At 41.8% G+C, this 21,172-nt stretch overlaps 1 protein-coding gene across 4 annotated transcripts in view; it reads right to left on the bottom strand.

Annotated features, from left to right (window-relative positions):
• Positions 1 to 21,172, bottom strand: part of map3k13 (mitogen-activated protein kinase kinase kinase 13) — a 45,702-nt gene that overhangs the window by 1,507 nt on the left and 23,023 nt on the right. For 2 of the 4 annotated variants that reach the window (XM_083537499.1, XM_083537497.1), the window contains 13 exons: positions 9,755 to 10,398; positions 9,053 to 9,236; positions 8,762 to 8,953; positions 8,244 to 8,402; positions 7,978 to 8,136; positions 7,064 to 7,172; positions 6,719 to 6,828; positions 6,474 to 6,590; positions 5,292 to 5,438; positions 4,349 to 5,000; positions 3,232 to 3,302; positions 2,694 to 2,985; positions 1 to 1,793 (listed from right to left, as the gene is read on the bottom strand). The exon at positions 1 to 1,793 is cut by the window's left edge and continues 1,507 nt beyond it. In XM_083537499.1, coding sequence (XP_083393625.1) covers positions 1,692 to 1,793; positions 2,694 to 2,985; positions 3,232 to 3,302; positions 4,349 to 5,000; positions 5,292 to 5,438; positions 6,474 to 6,590; positions 6,719 to 6,828; positions 7,064 to 7,172; positions 7,978 to 8,136; positions 8,244 to 8,402; positions 8,762 to 8,953; positions 9,053 to 9,236; positions 9,755 to 10,337 — 2,877 coding nt within the window. In that variant the 5' untranslated portion in view covers positions 10,338 to 10,398 and the 3' untranslated portion in view covers positions 1 to 1,691. The remainder of the gene's footprint in view (positions 1,794 to 2,693; positions 2,986 to 3,231; positions 3,303 to 4,348; positions 5,001 to 5,291; positions 5,439 to 6,473; positions 6,591 to 6,718; positions 6,829 to 7,063; positions 7,173 to 7,977; positions 8,137 to 8,243; positions 8,403 to 8,761; positions 8,954 to 9,052; positions 9,237 to 9,754; positions 10,399 to 21,172) is intronic. The other 2 variants (XM_083537500.1, XM_083537498.1) reach the window with 1 other exon arrangement.

Raw genomic sequence — 21,172 nt, 5'->3', positions numbered from 1 at the left:
CGATGTGCAAACAAACCCTGTTGAATCAGGAAAATAAAATGAAAACTCTCTCTCACTCAATCTTTCAACAGCGAACAGTCAAGTCTAACCTGACTTAATCCATTTTAAGTTCCACTGTTCAGCCGTCTTGTCTAAACTATTACACAAACACCCACACCGAAAACACACACGGCTGTTTAAAAGATAAAAGATGCAGCGTTCCCTCGTTTTGCAAACCTAAAAAACAGTTGATGGTAGTAGGGAATCTGAACGACTACTGCTAATCCTAATCAAAACATATTTCTGGAATTAAAAGGAAAAAATGTTGCCTGCGTGTCCAATCACAGCAACACAACACATCTGTCTCCCTCTAGTGGAGGGCCATTGAAAGTGCGCTCAAGAAAAGAGCTGCACTGCGCATTGAACTTAACCTGAGCATCAAATCGTCAAGAACGCAGGAAGCGATTCAGAGAAACACAAAAATCCCGAAAAAACTAGAGATAAAATAATTTAAAAAAAAGGTTAAAATGAACCTTTTCCTACATCTAGCTTATGTCACTACAACATGCCAGTGTGGCTGTCCAGCCAGCTAGACAGTCCTCCTGAGTGAGATTCTCCTAAGCCTGAGCGGAACTTTCTCGTTATTGCTGAACCTTTAGAGCGTGTCTAAAGGCCTTCGCCTCACACTAGACATTCGGTCTCACGGTGAACCGGAAATAGAATGAATTGCGCCAAGTCCTGAGGGATTTTAAGGGGCTGCTGCATCTTCGCATCATGAATCATTACATTTACCAATAACCTCGAATGGGGAATGAAACTGAGATGAGATTAAAGAATAGAAGGACGGGAAGAGTTTTTTTTTTTCTTACGGAGAAACCTGGGCGTAGACGCAGATCCGCACGCGAACAGGAACGCGCTCTCGTCGTCTTCGCAGTCTCGCGTCCGAGTTTAAGCCTGAGGTGAGAGGAAAGCTGGCCTGCTTTGCTCCAGCTTCAACAATGATCGGAGGGATTTCTCACACAATTTCTGTTGTGCGTCGTTTTTGGAAAAGCGAGTTGGTGTTCCACTGGAAACTCTGTCGGATCCGGCATGTCGAGCCTCTGTGTGTGTGGTGTCAGAAATAAGAGATGGAGAGATAAAGGGGACAAAAAAAACCCCCAAACAAAACAAAAATATCCACCCAAAAAAACACCACAAAAACAAAAAACAACAACAACAACAACAACAACAACAACAAGAGAGAACGGATAGGTGCTGTTCATGCTGGTGTTCAAACCCGAAGTGACCCTGATGTTCCAGGGCATCAATTTTATAAACTCAAGCTTTAACCAGGAATCTAGCGAGTCTCGCAGATCTGGCTGCTTGCGTTTCTGTTAAAGGGTCCCGTGTCGAACCAGAGTGCTCTGTAAATCAGAAGTGATCTTTACGCTCTCCACCACCAACTCCTCTTCTTTCTCGCGCACGCGTTCGCTTTTGTCCTTTTTTTGTTCTAGGCTAGAATTGAAAAGACTTCCTGAATACGTGTCGTTTCCTTCACCTTGAATGCAGAAAAATAAATTATGAATGTTACACTAGCTACATTGTCAGTCCAGAGTTGCCTGAGCTTACTCGGATGGGTGGGGCTTGAGATCGAGGGCGGGGACTGAATGAGCAAAGGGGCGCGGTCTTTTCCAGCGGGCCCCGGTTATTGCGGCGAATTATTCCCCTCCCCCTCACCAAGAAGAGGGAGCACACGGTGGCTTGTTCCTGATGGTGGTGTCGGAGCATTCGGCTTCCGAGGAATCGCAGTCGGAATCGCCGAAGTGCAGTGGATTCTGAGGGGAAACGGGTGCACAGACACAGAGAGAGACAGAATTTGAAACGATGTGAAAACAAACGTCTGCCTCCGAATTTCCGTCTAGACAAAGCCTGCTATGATGTGGCATCTGCTATAAAATCATAATGAGCAGATATTTACTGTGTTTCCATGCATAATTTTCCAAGATCATTTCCCCATATAACAGCTGTCATATACAAAGCTTATATCTCTATTTATATCATCAGAATTTCCTATTGAGCTGAGAAAGAATGGCATGCAGATGGTCCCAGCACAGCAATAAAAAAAAATAATTATTCTAAACAATTGCTAAAAAAATAACACATTCAAGCATCTTATTCATCAATTATCATCATTTGGGGTTTATAGTAGTGACTAGTGCACTATTGAATTTGCGATTCTGATTGGCCAGAAGGTGTTGAATAATTGTGCCCTGACTGCAGTTCAGGCTACTAGACAAATCCCGGGTTTATTTGAATTCATCGGTGCTCATTTTGTTTTGATAGTTGATGCTCTTCCGGACAAATTGGTTTTCTTAATGAAAGGGGAATTTGGGGAGCAGTTGAGGGTTAAGGTCCTTGCATAAGGGCACAACAGTGGCGACATGATGGATGTGGAATACAACACTTTTACTGCTGTTACTTTGAGGAGGTCCACATTGCGCTGGGTTAAATCACACAAACAATGGGTTCATTCTTTTCCTACTACAGTATGTCCTTCCTGAATTAATCCCTACTTAAATGACTTTTCTGACACCGCACGCTACAACAAATTAGTGCGCATTCGGGTACAAACCTATTCGCATTAGTGCAGTTTCTCTTTATATACAGTATTTCTAGATTCTCCGTTTTTCATGCCACATACGAACGCTGCATTACGCTGAAACAATGATGCTCACCTCAAAACTGTGTTCGTCAGCACACAGCTTGCCCAGGGAGATCTGAGTCTTGACCCTGCGCACAGCACACTCTTTATCGGAGAGGCCGTCGGACTGCGTGGAGATGTCGATGGGGATCTCCGGTGTGTGGGAAAGCAGCTCGTCCAGCTGCTCGTCCTGACTGGCGCTCAGTGCCTCCAGAGGTCCGCTGTGTGAGTGCTCGCTTGTGTTTCCCTCCTCGCCGTCCGACACGGACAGGTTCTCCGAGCTGAACGTCGAGTACGACTGAAAGCTGCTCATGCAGCGGTGAGGCCTGGAGACGACACGCATCGCTTGGAATTGTACACTCGATCATAGTCTTATTTGAAAAACCATTTTAATATTTGTACACTACATTATCTATTGCGTATTAATATACTGTATGGGTTTGATCATAAGAAATCAATCAGCATTCCTAATGTAGCCTGAAAAAAAAAAATTATAAATAAAAGAAATCAGCGCTCATAAAGAGCATACTGACTATCAATTATTCATAAATGGAGAGCAAACAGTCGGTCACCTCTGTCTCCGTGGAAACTCCACTTCACTGTCAACCTCTCCCTCCTCTTCCTCAGATGAGTCATCCCCAGCCTGATAAAAAAAATAAAAATAAAAGACTGTTAGCTCACTCTTGCGCGCACACACACACACACACCCACACTTAGCTGAGGTAAGATTATCCTCTATTATAATTTCTCACACACACACACAGGATGGAAACAGTAACAGTAATGGCTGCAAGAAACAATTCAGCTAGAATAACAAATACAGGAGTGCAGATTCAGCAAATTCAGGCCTTATTGTTATTATATATGGGCTTTAATTTCAATACACTGCCAGAATCCTTCCTACTAAAGTTTTTTTTTTTTTTTTTTAATAAGAAGCTTGTGATGCCATTTTGAATATCCAGTCAACACGCTATTGGGTGCTAGAGGCTGCTCATCACTGCCAGGACCTGATTTTGTGTCGTGTGTGTGTGTGCAAACAATATTACTGCAAAGTTTATTGTATTTTCAAAATGTAAACTTTTATTAAAAAATAAATAAATAAAAACAGGCTTCGGCTCCTTTTAGTTCTGATTATTTATAAGTGTTTGTTTTTACATTTATATCATAAAAGCCATAATTATCTAAAAATGCTCCTTTCTGACCGTATGTACACTATATAAGGCCGCCTGACCAGCAGGTTCTTCTACAAAACCATTGCCACAATGTTCAATGTGCATAATTGATTTTAATGTCTTAGTTTGAGTAAAGAGAATTTGTGAAGTCAGACAAAGAGGCTCAAACCTATTCCTACATGACAGTGCTTTTGTACACAATGTGAGATCCATGAAGAAATGGTTTGCCAAGTTTAAAGTAGAAGAACATGAGTGTCCTGCAAAGAGCCCTGACCTCAACCACATCGAACACCTTTGAGATGAAGTGCAATGCCGACTGCACCCCAGACCACAGTTATACTCTAAACCGGGTGGATAGCCTTCCCAGAAGAGTGGAGGTTAAGAGCACATGTGACCTAAATATGGAATCAAATGTCCAAATGGTTAGGTGTTCACAAACCTTCGGCCACACCATCAGCATGAAAATATATAGAAATCAACACATACAGGAAAGCCTTCCATATTTCTGTTGACTCACCTTGCTGAGGGCTTTGAGGCTGCGTGGGAGGCTGTTCTGTGGAGAGCTGCCTTGTTCTGGCTGTTGCTGAGCCTCCACACCCTCCCTGTCAGGACCCTCACGTGTGCTGACCAGAGAGCAGTCGGGCAACATGTCGTTGCACCGCAAGCACCCAGGCAGTGGGTGACCCTGGCAGCAGGGGCAGAGTGTGGCAGGCCCAAGTGCCACGTGTTGGCGTGCATCAGCCTCCAAAGTGGTGTTGATGAGGTCGGGGCTGGAGCGCTGGAGGTGCTCCGTGTGAGGGCTGCGTAGTGCGGCAGCAGGGCCGAAGTAGCGCAGCTCGTTGGCGCATGAAGCTGCTACGATGTCTCGCCTCTGCAGAGGGAGCAGAGGGCTATCGGGGGGTAGATGATGAGCGTGGTGATGATTATGGTGATTATTATAATATTGCTGAGGCTGCAGAGGTTGCTGTTCCTCAGTCATGTTGACGTTAGGCTTCAGGACCCCGGGAAACTCGTTGTGGCTGCCCTTGCTGTTGGTGCGACGGTGCCGCGGTTTGCTGCGGTAGCGTGCTTTCCCAGGAGGAGTGGACACTCTCGGGCTGCCTGAGAGAGGAGAGGACACCGGGAAAGCCTCCACACTGGAGATTCCATCGGAGCGCAGCAGATCAGGCCTACAGAGAGGGCACACAATAGAGAAGTTCTACATTAAAACCTAAAATAAGTAAACATGGCATTCTAACCATTCAGTGTACAGTTTGTATAGAAGTAACAGTTTCAGCAAAGGGGCAGGGGCAGGTGTTTGGGAAAGCAAAGGCATGTCAGTCTTTTTTTTTTTAAATCCTAATTGCAATTCACCTCAGAAACAGCAGATGGCTCTACAAATGCACCCAGTTTTGAAGCCACGTGTGCAGAAAGCCATTTTCCAATCCGACTTAAAACAAATCCACTGCATAATAAGCTACCTTTTGGGAGTCTGTGTGCCAGGTTTGTGGTTCACGCTGCCTTTCTTCCTGATGAGTTTCTCAACAGCGTTGGGTCGGACGATGGGTCGCACCACGTGGCGTTTGTACGTGCCGGGGTACTTTTTCTCCACAGCTTGCTCCCTCCTGCTCGAAAACCAAAAGCACGGTGGTTATTATAACAACATTTAAAAACACTACTGCTTCGGCTTTTTCGAAATGTAAACGCAGCTAAAGATAAAACGAAAGAATTCGCTTGACAGCATCATAAACTTTGCGCTGTACTCTATTCATAAAATCTGAAAGCTGTGACAGGAAGTTATTTTATTTGAGGTAAGAATAACATAGCAAAGCTAACAGTCGGTGCAGAAAAGTTAACAAAAAAAAAAAAAAGGAAACTATAATAATAAAATTTAAATTAAGAAAATAATAAACTGTTCCTATTAAAGGTAAGTATGGATTGAGGCTAAGCTGAGGTTGATCTGTAAACAGATTAAATTAAATGAGAACTGCACTGAGACAGTCCAGGCCCCACTTGAGATTTATGCGCTTACATTAAATCTCCCAGTCATTAAAACTGAAACGAAACACGCACGTGGCAAGAAAGTAAAGCCCAAGAGGCTGAATCTGCTATTTTTCAGTTCTTTCCCCAAGCGATTAAAAACGTGTAAGATTAATCTGGAATGTGGAAAACATTTTCTCAAGACTGCAACAGTAGGTCCATTATGATGATGTCATGTTTGTGGGGTAACGTGAAATATTTTTTTTTTTTTACATGGAATCATTTTCTCCCTATGAAGTTGTTAGTTTATCACAGCTTGATCATTCATTGACACAAGGGAGTCTGTTCGAGACTCTTAAAATAACAAATTCACATTAATTCACATTCAAAATTATAAAAATGCGATTGCTCGAAGGTTTTCACTTTGTCAAGTTTGTATATAGTTTGTGAAAACCGGAGATCGTGAATAATTCAGACGATAACAAAATATATGCTTTAAAAGCACTTTGTGTGTTCAAACACATAAAAAATATAAATAAATAAAATCGGCAAGCTTTCGATTGAACTTCTGTGCACCAGTGCTGATCTCTAATTGCTATGCACCGGTTATAGATCTGATCCCGGGTGCTGCTGATGCGACGGATTTCATGCAGCGAGATGTCGAGTTGCTGAAGTGTGCTTACTTCATGAGCTCTTTCTCTCGCACTTCTAGCTGCAGCATGATCGCGCTCAGCTCCATGTACAGGTTGTTCGCCCTCTCCAACTTCTTCTCATAATGCTCTCGAATGTCCAGTGCATGCCTATGAAAGTAAAAAAGAAATTGCAGGAGTTGGAGAGAGTCTTGAAAATGTGGCACTTTCTGCCATTATATCTGACATTTTGCAGTATCGGGGGGGGGGGGGGGGGGGGGGGGGTGTCTTCTGCTGACCTGAGCTCGTCTCTTCTGCGCCGTATGAGTTCCTCGTCCAGGCGGTGGATGCAGGTTCCTTCACTTTTTATCTTCTCGAAATGCTTCTTTACTTCCTCTCTCCACCCCGCCTGCAAAAAAAGACATCCAGACACATGCAGGTTTCTGTTGAGCAACCAGTCCACTAAATTAGATCAAAGAGACCCTTGGAACCAAAAGGAAACTCGCACAGACTTGATTAGAAGCTAGAAAAATCTGCAACCTGAGCTTAGGATTCGTTACGCTGGCGCTGTGAGCCAACTCTACCTGCTGTGCCAGTACATCGTTTTACATGTCAAACTCTGTTAATATTCATAAAAGACAAACCTGAGATTTAAAGTACGTCTCCTGGGGGGCTCCAAGTACATCTGCAGAGGCGATGTCCAGGTGCAGAAGGATCTGTCGGAACGATGGCCTGTTTCTGGGCTTGCCCTGCCTGTTAACAGAAAGCGAGACTGATAAGGATACCGTTTCTCTTTCCACCGGTTTAATATCCATCCGAATTGCAACATGCGAATAATGGAAGTGGGTACGAGAAAGCCGTGGCTCATTTGTTGCCTCGTTTCGAATCTCCTGTAAGACGGTAATATCATGCAGAAGTGCCCTGTAGTAACGGATTTTTACATTGATTTTTTTTTCAAGGTTTCTGTGTTTTCCGACGCAAAATTAATGCTAAAATGAATCAAGTCAGGCAAATAAGAATTTCCCACTGCAAATGTTTTTGCAATCTCTCGGATAAATCGGTTTTGTTAGCCTCCTTTACTGCACAGTGAACGAGTTCCCATTAACAGCTTTAACATGCAAATTCAACAACTCCAGACCTCTCATCTCTGTAAATGGGTTAATGGATTGAGAAATACACAGGCCACACCTACAATTAAAACGATTAGCATTTAAGTGCCCAATTAGTTTTGATTCAGTGAACACAGAGGTACTCTGCGTAAACAAAATGAAGGTTTGAAGGTATAGATTTTAGTACTTTGCTGCACGTATCTAGCTTCATGTCATGTTGGTATGGTGAAAAAAAAGAGGAAAATGTTTCCAAAATTCATCATTATGCAGTGCCTCAAGAATTTTGGAAACATTTTCCTCTTTTTTTTTCACCATACCAACATGACATGAAGCTAGATGCGTGCAGCAAAGTAATGAATGTAAAATTTACCCAAGAAAAGAGTGTGTGGGGGGGGGGGGAATGAATAAAACGAAAGATGGGGTGGGATGTGGGTGGGTTTTGCAGTCACCATGTCTGCTTCATTAGGATTTTGAAGCCGTCAGGGCATGTCGAGGGCACGGGAAGGTGCAGACTGTTACTTCCTACGCCCCAGATAATGGCAGAGGAGTCCACATCTTTATAGGGGATCTCTCCGGTCAGAAGCTCCCATAACACCACACCAAATGACCTAAAGAGTAAAAACAGAAAACATTAACACCTACATTCCAAGAATTTGTGATCGAACGGTACATAAAAATAAAAAAAATTTTAAAATAAAAAAATCCATTCACTTACCAGATGTCTACTTTCTCAGATACAGGCTCGTTCCGGATCACCTCTGGAGCCATCCAGGCCACCGTACCAGCGAACGACATCTTCGTGCTCTTGTCACTCAGCTCTTTGGATGTTCCGAAGTCGGAGATCTTCACATCATCGTTGTGTGTGACTAACACGCTAAAGAAAAAAAAAAGAATTATTTGATCATATTTATCCTTTAGCATCTAAATGGCATGGTCAAACTCAACTGATGTTTACTGTTCATTAATAAATGCTGTTTGTATTTATTAACTTTGGGATCACAAACTCCAGAGGAACTTCGATAAAAAGTTAGCTTCTGACTATTTCTGTTTTCATACATTCAGTGGATTCAAAATCAATACAAGAGACTGCAAGTATTAAAAGAAACGTGACTGCCATTAAGACTCGGAGGAGTCACGTCACCATGCATATTCATACACAACTATCAAACTATGGACTTCTCAGAACTATTCCAAATTTCATGATAAGACTATTGGATGTTCCTAGAAGCTTACTTTGGTGACTTGAGGTCTCTGTGGATGATCTTGTGGAGATGTAGGTAGTTCATGCCGCTGGCGATGCCCGATGCCCAGTCCACTAGGAGACGAGGAGTTACCTTCCTCCCTTCCCTGAGTACCTCATACAGCTGCCCCTGAGCACAATACTCCATGATGATGCAGTAACACGGTGCCTGCGTGCACACACCCCTACAGAGAAAAAAGAATGAATGCAAATCAGTACATGTAAATCAGCAAAAAAAAAAAAACCCGCTTTGGAAACATGCGATACTCATTCTTGGGTCGTACTTGAAGCCGATGATGTTGGGGTGCTTGAGTTTGCGGAGGTGTTTGATATCGGTCTCTTTTTGCTCTCGGACCTTCTTGATGGCCACTTCTTCAGAATGGAACTTTCCCAGGAAGACGGCGCCCTGCGCTCCGCTTCCCAACCACTGCAGCTCAGAGATCTCCTCGAACGGAACTTCCCAGATATCTACAAACCGATCGACAAACCGTGGTAAAATTCGACCGACGGAAATAACGATATTCGCCACAGCTGATTTCATCGTGTCAGAACAGAAAGCAAAAGAAACAAGCGAGGCTTTTAGATGAAATGTCCTAGGCAGGGTTTATCCGATTTATAGGGTGTAAAAAATGTAAATGAATGAATGAATCAACCAGGGAGAAGCGTACAGGTGCAGGAAAATAATCAACATTTATATCCTATTAGTTCCTGATAACACTTACGTGATACAACCAGCTACTTCTCCAGCCTCTTTCGTTTCTTAAGACAAAAATCATAGCTTGGCATGATACCAAAATGAAACAAAAAAGAATTGGAAGACTCTCCCAAGGCTGTTTTCAGGTACCACACCTGCCTCTAAGAATCTCCCAAGATGGTTTACAAAGTTGGGGTTGATGCTGTGATGCCCAACATGCAACAAATTGACCTTATGTGATAATATAAAAATCTGATTTATACATGAAAAACAAATCAGGACACCGAATCACCTTGCTGCTGGAGCTTGTAATCTGTCGAGTACGTCTTCCCTATGATATTCCACACGGGCTTTAAGCAGCCGAACAAGCCGTCCAGGAAGCCGCCTCCGCCATTGTTGGCTCGGTGGAACTGGAGTTTGATATCGTCGTGATGATGGTGGTCGGCGTGCTCCAAGTTGCAGCCTCCGACCTCGTTGCTCTCTTCTCCGCAGGACCCGTGCTCTTCCTGTTTCGCGGTGTGTTCCTCGTCATGCTCCTGCAGCTGCAGCACGCTGTTCTCGAAGTGGCCCTGCTCTCGGCTCGAGTCCTCGCTGAGCGCCGTGCAAGGTGGGCTGCTCCCGCTCACGGCCAAGTCGTCGTCTCGGCCCGGCTGTAGGGGCGCGGGGAGGCTGGTTGGTGGGGCCAGGTCTGTGATGATCTGCGGGGGAGGGGCGGGCGGCGGCGCTTGGGGAGAAAGAGAACTGTTGGCATTGGTTTTCTTCAGAGCGTCTCCCACCACGGTGAGCTTGAGCTCTTCTTTGAGCTTTCCCACCAGCAGGCTGGGGCAAGAGGTCCAGGACAGCACCTCTGGGGAGCTACCCATGGTGCCGTGCATGTGCAGAGAGGAAGGCGAAGAGGCTTTTAATGGAGGAAACGTCGGCTTGAGATCAGGAGACCTACACAGAGAGAGACGGAGAGCACAAAAATCAGCATGACTCTTTTCCTAAAAATATTACAGCCCCCTTTTCTGCATCATTCAAGGAATTTCACCACGTGTCTTATAGCACAGACGGTCCACTAAATCCTCAAATCCCACAATGCTCTGCAACGATTTAGTGTCCGAACAGTAGATCCCAGAATATACAGGGAATGGTGAGTAGAACATTATTTTGGATAAACAACCAGTCGAACAGTCAGTGGTTATCTATCTTGTATTTGAAGAGCTTCTATTAATAAAGTTACTTTTGTTCAACCTGAAAGAGGGAACAGGAAGCACAAAAGGACAGAAAACCGGGGTCCAGGAAGCATTTGTTCAAATCTACACTCAGATAGCTTGTTCAGTGCAGCACAGAGATTAAACAGACACGTGGTCCTATCACTAGTCGAACACACAATACTTTATCTGCTTGTGTTATTAAACAAGATGCCGGTTCCCAGAAGAAAGCTCGCTTCGGTCTCATTGTCGCAGAAATCAACTCTTAAGTGCAGTGTGCATGGGTAAATGGTTGGAGTGGCTGTAAACACGGCCCAACAGGATGTAGAAAGTGCACGCCTCCACAGCTGTCATGTTCTCAGCCAATGCACAAGTTTTATTATTAACCGCCGGAGTTGTTATTAAAGAACGAGCGTTCCAGCTGTAGATCACGACAACACGGATTACGACGATCCTCCCTCTGTCTTGTATAAACACAGAGTCAATCAGGCCAAAGTTCACCATAATGGAAAACAAAAAAGTATACAAACTCACACACGGAATTACAGTTGTATTTGTGTAGCTATGGGGAGGAGGTGGACATCAGACCTGAGCTCAGCGAGGCACAAAACAAAAAAGGTCACAGGCATGGAACACTTCAGTCATTATACAGAATTAAATATTAAGCAAAATGATAAAGTATGCAGCGTTGTTCTTTATACACAATATGCTCCAGAATTATTGACACCCTTGTTCCCAGGGGGGGTGGGGGGGGTCTCACAATTATTGGCACCCTTACAAAAACCTGAATATGCATTAGTTAAACTTCCCTGAATATTCAGCTGACCAAATTTACTTACTCATTTAGCTGCATGATAAAGACCCCAGAATCCCAAATGTTTGTTTCTTCACCTTCATAAATGAGGTCGAGAATAATCAATATTAGTAGGGGATTAGTAAAATGTTTGCGATAACCTAGAAGAACGCTATTTTAGTGGGGAAAGTTTCAAAAACTGTAATTCTACACGTCGAGTGTGTTTTTAATGTTTAGTCCAGTAAAAGTGGAGCTCTGCTAAAACTCTCAGGCTAAACAAACACCGGAAGCTCCATGGGTGGTAAAGCTAATAAGACCGGGTCCTGATCGGTGGGTTGGTGAAACGTTGGCAAGACAAAAAACAATAACGAACATGTGACTGCACCGAGCGACGTTTATCGCACGTACACGAGAGGAGAAAAGGGAGGAGTGGAAAGAGTTGCGCCAAATAGATAAACTGCCCTGTCCTTTTGTTTGAGCTGTGCAATCAAAGCAGGACCTATGAACTACACACGATCGCACACAAGCTCCTAAATTAACACACGCACACACATTCGCCTGTGTTCACACAAGGTGAGTGAACCGTCTTTCCACTTCCCAGAAGAATAGGCTCTCTGTTTCCAGTAGCATTAATCTGCACAGAAGAGTAACTGGATAGAACTCTTTCCAATCACACACACACGAATGTGATGCGGAGAAGCACAATGCTGCAAACACGTGTGTGTGTGTGTGTGTGTAACCTGATCAGTGGGTGTGAGTGATGGACCAGTAGATGGCATCAATAATGCAAGCTCAGCTCTCAAGCTCTCAGCGCACAACTGAGAGTGCAGGATGCAACCAGAGCGCTCGCTCTCGCTTGCTCAGGTAACACAGAAATCCTTTCGTGTGTGTGTGTGTGTGTGTGTGTGTAATTCCATCCTGGGGCCAATGCTGATGCTCCGAGCTGCATTACACCCTGGGTGAATTATCCAAAGCCCTGACAAACACACACACGCCTCTGCTGCAGTAACACACACACACACACACACACACACACACCCCTACACCAGTAGGAATGTACAGATTAGACTTTCCCCCCATTTTCTGATACAATCCGGAGATCAGTTCTCCATTAACCCATATCAGATATAGATCCGATACTCGCATCGCATGTAAGCGCCAAGCAACGTTCATTACTGCTGTAAGCTTACATTCAATACAACATCTGTGCTGTATCAGTAGAAACTAGACACGTCAATGCTTTAAACTGGTGCATCACTAACAAGCAAAAAAAACAAAACAAAAAAACACAAACATCATCAAATGATCACTGAGCATTCACAATCACACAATTCCATGATCCTATTTTTTTTTTATCCCACATTTTTACAACCAATCCACCAGATGTTTCTATCAAGTAATATTTAAATACTGAAAAAACGTCAGCCTGTTTTTTTTTTTTTGCTTTTTAGAATGTGCCTATAAAGATTTCCAAATAATATGGCACATTCATTACGACTTCATCAATTTGTGTATTTTAGGACCTGGTTTTACAATGTATTCAAACTCCGTCGCCCTATTGTTCGGTATTGTATTGTTTTTCCCTCCCCCTGCTAGAAATACTTTATAATGAAGACATGTGCAGGTATTAACAAAGCTCTAAATGTATTAAAAAACTCACAGCAACAGAAGTAATTTTTTTAAGGTTCGAACAACCAACCAACCAAAATAAAAAGTAGGCACTCGCATTCAATATGCAAAATGCTGAGGATGGAGCCACCAGAAAGACCAAGGAGGAGGTTTATGGATGTGTTGAGGGAAGACATGCAGGTAGTTGGCATGAAAGAGGCAGATGTAGAGGACAGGGGGGTATGGAGACGGATGATCCGCTGTGGCGACCCCTAATGGGAGAAGCCGAAAGATGTTGTCGGCACTCGCTTTCAATACGTGTTTTATCCTGATCAGGATATATTTTATACAAATGTTCATTTCAATACATATTTTACTGCTTTACTTTGCTATTGTTAAATGGTATTCGTCACTTCAATGCGAGGTGACTGTAAGAACGAAGCAGAAGGTCAAAAAAAAAAGGAAAAAAAAAACAAAAAAACATGAGCATCTAAAATTTATGATCAAGTTACACGCGTCACCTGCGTTCTTTGTACGTGTCTAATCAAAATATAGGGCAGAACTAACTAACATGCAAGAAAATGTTTAGGTTTTGTTATTGTGGAGGAACATGGGCAGGATGGTTTTCAGTGTTGGATTTGATGGTTTTTTGTGGATAGACCGGTTTGAAATGCCTGCTCGTCCACCATGTGCACAGAAGCCTCCGCAATCTGCACTGTGAATTATTCACGGGTTTGGTTGTCTGCCCTTCCATAAATAATGTCTGTACTTTATCGGCATAGGGCCTGACCCAGCCGGCTAATTTACACGCCACTTGGACCTGGTTCTGACCGGTGAACACTGCTGATGGGCAGGATTGCAGGGCTAAAACACTCTTTCTCTCTCACACACACACACACACACGAGTGCCATAAAGAATAAAAGACAGACAGTATCTAAGGTTATGTTTTGTCCAAAAAAAAAAAATGTGGTGATGAGAAAAGAGAGAGCAGGAGACCCGAATGGACAATTTTTTTTTACGGAAAGAGAAATAAAAAGAAAAGGAGTAAGCAGAATTACGCCATAGATTTAAGCGCTCAGCTGCCGGAGAATAAACGGCTCTAGTCAGACTTGACGGCAGCAGTATTAAAATGTGACTCATTAAGGTTTAACTTATAATCCATGTGACGTAGTCGGACTCCACACATCCACAGAAAAAACCATGAAGCTGCAGATCACAAAACTGTCCAGAGAACTTTAGTGCTGCCTACAATTACAAACAAATACAGTCTGTTAAATGATTGTTGTTTTTTTATTATTATAACATAGAATTTATAATTATTATACGCAAATATTTATTCATTTACCGATTATTCATTCATATTTAGCTTTGGATTTACATGATTTTCTTTCTTTATTTGATCTTTGCTCGGAATCAAAATCAGATTTAGTTATTTATTCATTTTTATATTTACATTTTTCTTTTAAAGTTTAAGTTCTTTTATTTGTATTTTTTTTTTCGGTTTTATGTTCTATTCTTTGGTACCTATAACTAAATTCTACTCATCATCTACTTACCTACAAAGCCCTAAATGGTTTAGCACCCATGTATCTATCCAGTCTTCTAACACGCTACAATCCTCCACACTCCCGGAGATCTCAAAACTCCAGACTTCTAGTAGTTCCTAGAATAGCAAATTCCACCTTCAGCGGTAGAACATTTTCACATTTAGCTCCTAAACTCTCGAATAGTCTTCCTGACAGTGTCCGTGGCTCAGACACACTTCCAGTTTAAGTGCAGATTAAAAACATATCTTTTCATCGAGTCCTACACATAACATACAGTACAGACCAAAAGTTTGGACACACCTTCTCATTCAAAGAGTTTTCTTTATTTTCATGACTATGAAAATTGTAGAGTCACACTGAAGGCATCAAAACTATGAATTAACACATGTGGAATTATATACATAAAAAAAAGTGAACTAAAAATATGTCATATTGTAGGTTCTTCAAAGTAGACATCAAGAGAATGCCAAGAGTGTGCAAAGCAGTAATCTAAGCAAAAGGTGGCAATTTTGAAGAACCTACAATATGACATATTTTCAGTTGTTTCACACTTTTTTGTTATGTATATAATTCCACATGTGTTAATTCATAGTTTTGATGCCTTCAGTGTGAATCTACAATTTTCATAGTCATGAAAATAAAGAAAACTCTTTGAATGAAAAGGTGTGTCCAAACTTTTGGTCTGTACTGTATATATAATATATATACAAGGTGTGTCCAAACTTTTGGTCTGTACTGTATATATAATATATATACACAAGGTGTGTCCAAACTTTTGGTCTGTACTGTACGTCTCACATCATAACCTTATGCTCCAGAACATCTGATCACATGCACATTATCAACTTGTGCTGTTAATATCATGAACAGCAGCTACGCTAATTTCTCTCCACTGCTCCTTTTTTTCCTCCTCATCCTGAGGTTACTGCCACCTCATGATTATGGACCTTCAAAGAAGTAGATGCTGACCCCCACAAACATCCCGTACCATCTAGAGACGTATCAGTGCCAATTGGATCCCACTTCATGTAGCATTTGTACATTGGACCTCAGTGTTTAAAGGCTCTGGCATGGAGAAGCTGGTGTTGGATCTATAATGATTTCAGATGCTGAGCTATTTTATGACTTGCTCAGTAGCTCCTGGTTCTATAAACTCAAATGACTGTAAAAAAAAAAACTCAATCTTACATTCCAGTGCTCATGTTAGTTCTCTCTCCAGTGTTTAAAGATTTATAATCACACTCTTGATGTCACCCAAATGAGGATGGGTTCCCTTTTGAGTCTGGTTCCTCTCGAGGTTTCTTCCTCATAACATCTAAGGGAGTTTTTCCTTGCTACAGTCACAACGGCTGCTCATCAGGGATAAATACACATCGTTCACTTTAACTGTTGATTTCTGTAAAGCTGCTTTGAGACAATGTCTGTTGTGAAAAGCGCTATAGAAATAAACTTGAGAATGCAGAAACGAAGCTGTGTTGGGCACATAATTTAAAGCAAACACAAAAATCTCAACCTTTATTATACATTCTGTGCCACCCAGTTGAGGATGGTTCCCTTTTTGGGTCTGGTTCCACTCAAGGTTTCTTTTCCTCATGCCATCTCAGGGAGTTTTTCCATTGCCACAATTGCCACAATTGCCACAGGCCACTCATTAGAGATGAACTTACAATTATAGGAACAAACTTAGACACTGAATTTCTAACTGCTGTATCTGTGTAAACCTTCTTTGAGACAATGTTCAAAAAAATGTATTGATTTGAACCAGATTTAGAAAGAAATACACTGTATAAGACATACAAGACTGCACAATGCCTATATATAACTGTCAGAACGAGAAACTACACAAAGCATACAAGTAAATACATTGTAAATGTGCCTCGTTTTATACATTCGGAGCAAAGAAATGTTTGGCAGCTGTTAAAAAAAAGGTATAAATACATAAAAGTAATGTTGCCAGGATTTGGTGGAAAACAATAATAGTTTTGAAAATGGTTTTCATAGTTTTTCCAGTACCTGAGTAACGAACAGTCATGCCCAGGAAATGTTAAGACGCTTGTGCTGTGTTGAAAACTTGTAAAAAAAATATTTATCTGTGTATGTAATGCTTCACTCTGCTCTTTCTTCAATAAGAAATATATATAAAAGAATAAAAAAACAAACAATAATAATTCCAGTAATTATTACAAACCTTTTCCATTCAGTAAGCCATAGACACTAGGGAAAGAGCAGCTGGTGGTGGTGGTGGTATTGGGTGTGTGTGTGTGTGTGTGTGTGGGGGGGGGGGGTGTGGTTGTCGTCTTCTTGCCTCCCTACACTAACCACACACACGTATGCACCCACATACTAATTAAACAAGAACAATTAATCCCAATAATACAGAAGGACCTAAAATCTGTGCCACTTGGCGAACGTGTGCCAGATTAAAACAGAAAACAAATAAATAAATAAATAACACTATTGTTTTCGTTTACTAGAATAGCTCCAGCATGCAGCTCGTACTCTCTGAATCGAGCCTAAATAAGCCATCATCCTCAAGCAAACACACTCCGGGAGAAGCATATGCTCCAATCAATCTACTGCGCAGCATAAACACACAGCCACACCCACAACCAAACACACTCAGCATCTGTGTCCCCGTAACTCTAGGCCTCATTAGCTGCAGGCCCCGGGGGCGGTCTTTCAAGGAGGCGGGTGGCGGCAGGGTCCGGGGGATGGGGTCGGGTGTACGCTCCAGGGGGACCAGCTGGAGAAATGCAACAAAGAGCCAATTTAGTCTCCGACAAAGAGCCATGCACCCTCATTCTGTCTGTCTGCCTGACACACACACACACACTCTCAGATTCCCTCTCCATTAATCCAGACACTGCCTGATCCCACTGTGCTCTTTCGTCTTCCATTCCCGAAATCGATCAGATCCCCCCTGCTGAGACTTCCAGCTCCAGTCTGCCCCCGCGCCGGTCCCATGCCGAGACGCTGACTGACGGAAGAAAGAAATCACTCAATCACTCAGCGTGATTCACGCCACCAATTAGCCCTGGCAGCCTCCCACAGCACCTGAGCACCATCATCACCTCATTCACACTACAAGTCATTATTTAACACTTTTCTCCTAACAGGGTCCCTGCAGCCTCCTCACTTCATCTGCCCATGCTGGATACCAACCCACGCAGCAAAATTTAATTCTAAAAAGAGACCAAAGTAACTTGACTTGTCTGACTGGCATGTCTCAAGAGCCTTCGAAATTTTCGATGGGGACGAACCAATTGCCTGGGCAACGGAGATGAGGACATTGAAATCAAAGCTAATAAAAAATGCTAAAAAAAAACAACATTTTCATGTGACTCAATTGAGTAAAGGAGAAATGATTGACAGGGTACTGATAGCTTTGTTAATGATTTTCACTTCGCACAACATTGGGGAACAAAGCATTACTATCTGACATTTTGACTTTCCAAAAAAATGTGCAGTGTGCGGAAGTAAGAATTTCAGATCTTTTAGAGTGAGTGAGCAATTTGTCCAGATTATGGTCCGGACAGTAATCCGGACAACTGAGTGCACATTACTGCTTTCCAACTAGCACCTGCTTCAACATCCACTGGAACAATGTTTACTACTCCGTAAGATTTATTCGGTGTGCAGGAATGTGAAAAAACTAACCAATAACAGCAAATATATAGCACAGTACAAACATGATGCAAGCCAGATTTTGAATAACTAAATATTTTATATATATATATAATAAAAAAATAAATAAAAAAAATCATTTTAACCTGGTTCTGGCTCGATCTCATTTTATATTTATATATATATATATATATATATATATATATATATATATATATATATATATACACACACACACACACACACACACACACACACACACACACACACACACGCGCACGCGCACGCGCGCACACGCACAAAGTAGAAAATAAATAAAAAAAACAGGCGCATGCCTTGATCAAGAGAAGCACTCCGAGCAGAGGGTGCAGTCCGATCAATTCTGTGAAACAATAGAGCCCAGTCGCTATTTCACTTCAGTAATATCACACTGATACTGTCTGGGTTGCAGGAAATTAATGTGCTTTATGAAGAATTCGGTTTTGATTACACAAACTAAATGCAAAACAAACTATTACTACAAGAGTAATTAAAGAAAAAAGCACAAAACAAAGCATACAGATAGACAGAGGAGTAAAATAAGTATTTGATTCCGCACCAACTAGCAAGTATTATTACTCGCACAGACCCAAACTAGTCCTGTCCCTTTAAGAAAGAGCTCCTAATATCACACACACACACACACACACACACACACACACACACACACACACACACACACACACACACACACACACACACACACACACACACACACACACACACACACACACACACACACACACACACACACACTCTCTTTCTGTTAAAATAAACCTAGACCTAAACATTTTAGACTGTTCATTTCTTTGTAAAAGTAAACCCACAAAATCAGCAGGGCATCAAAAAGTTATTTTCCCCACTGTATACAGTACATATACATATGTACTGTATACAGTGGGGAAAATAACTATCTGTATGATATGATGTATGATATTTGGGACACAATAATTCTATTCTAATTCCTATTTCATTACTTGCATGTAATGTCAGACAAATGTCTGTTGTATTGTTAACACTGTTTATTTCTCAATTTGCTTTCTATAAGTATAAAGAACAGAGCTTATAAAAGACTATGTAACACCTGACAGGAGTGGGGCCGGTGCAAGAGCATCCAGAAGCACTAGTTTTTAAAGTTTTTAAGCTTTTGTGAATAAAGAGCATACCCTTATGGCAAACGTACTAATCATATAATCGACGACAAGAACATTATTAACAGAAGCTCGAATCGGTGAACCCAAATGCTGGGTAGTACGTTGGATCGAATGGCTCATTGAAAACAAAGAATTGATAATAAATGAATATACCCTGCATATCAAATCGTTTAATATCCACATTCATACACCCCTTCTTCACAGGATACTACATTTTTATTTTATTATCATCATTTTTTTTTAAAGCCCCAAATCCTCACTTCTCATTCAAACAAAAACAAACAAAAACACTGTATTTGTCTTCCGGTGAAGCATTCAGAAGAAATCTTGCTCCTGTCACCTACCACACACTGTGGTGGTGGTGGTGGTGATGGTGATGTGCTTGAGCAGGTTACAATCCTGGAATAGTTAAGGCTTGTGTGAGAATGCAGCATGGGACTTTCCTCTGCTGTCTGCATTCTGATTTGCAGATGAAAATATGTGCCGATATGGAAAGCTGCTTTTGTTTTGTACGCCCCCCCACCTCTCTCTCTCTCTAAGCTCTGGAATGAAGCAGGCAGGTAGACCTATAATCTCGTTTTACCAGAGCAGATTGTGCAAATACAAAAGAACCTCGATTCTGTTCAAAAATATCACACGGCCCGAAAGACAACACACTCGCCCTTCTCGTCGTTTTCATTTCATCTTCAAACCTCCAGGTATTTTCAGGGATCAACGTTCCACTTATAAAATCGATGAGTGTAACAAAACCCAACAACCTGAAGACAATGTGGACCGTGATAGTGTACCTCATCCTGCTTACACGGCAATGCGTCTAATGGAGAGTCTAAATAATGAATTTGCGATCGGTAGACTTTTCCCTCAATACCGGAACGGTATCTGTGCGGTCGGTTTGATTTCTTTTAAACAGAAAACATATAAAGGTGTTTCTTTTCCCTCCTCTGGCAGACAAAGTTTTAAATCTAGTAAATAATGGACCTTATTTTAAAAAATATAAATAAATAAATATTCGCAGGAGAATTCTGGAAAGCAGTCGAGCAAAAATGTACTTATTTCCTACTAAATCAGCTGGAAGTTCAAAACCGAATTCTAGAGCACGATCGAGTGCGAAGAGCCATATTAAGATGACGTTAGCGTCCCTGTGTGATGTCTCGATTACCATTTAAACACCTCTGTCACAAAACCCACACAGCAACGATATGAGTATGAGCATATAGTTTCCACGAAGTTCATTTTCCTAGAAACTCTGATATTTCAGCTACACGGTGTCGTATGTTACGTGTGTATTTATTATTAAAATAGATTCAGCGTTAATGGATTTCTTTTTTTCCAGCGTCTGACTGAACCGACAGGGTCGCATCTGCTCGCTTATTTATTTCCAGGAATCCAAGTATTTTGCGACATGGGCGTGTTTAGATTTCCTCTACATTACGATACTTCGCGTTGCATATTATAATAACTGTCTTTAGTCGGGCTCACACTTGCGCATGTTGTATACAAAGAATAGCGGTGCAAAATAAATAATGCTTTCTAACTTCAAAAGGTGAAACTGGTGTGCGGGCAAAAATTATCAACCATTCAACCAAATTAGTCCCACAGTTTTTTTTTTTTTTGGGAAATGATTATTCAATGCGAATGTTACTCTTAAAAACTTTACCTTAACAAAAAATAATAATTGTCCTTTTCTATAACTTTAATCTGCCTAGAGTATTTCATGTCACATGTGACCATGTGACTAAATAAATATCTAA

Source organism: Silurus aristotelis (genome assembly GCF_946808225.1).
Source record: "Silurus aristotelis genome assembly, chromosome: 3".
Classification (NCBI taxonomy): Eukaryota; Metazoa; Chordata; class Actinopteri; order Siluriformes; family Siluridae; genus Silurus; species Silurus aristotelis.
Note: the sequence above shows the minus strand (reverse complement) of the source record. Positions and strands in the feature narration are given on the sequence as shown.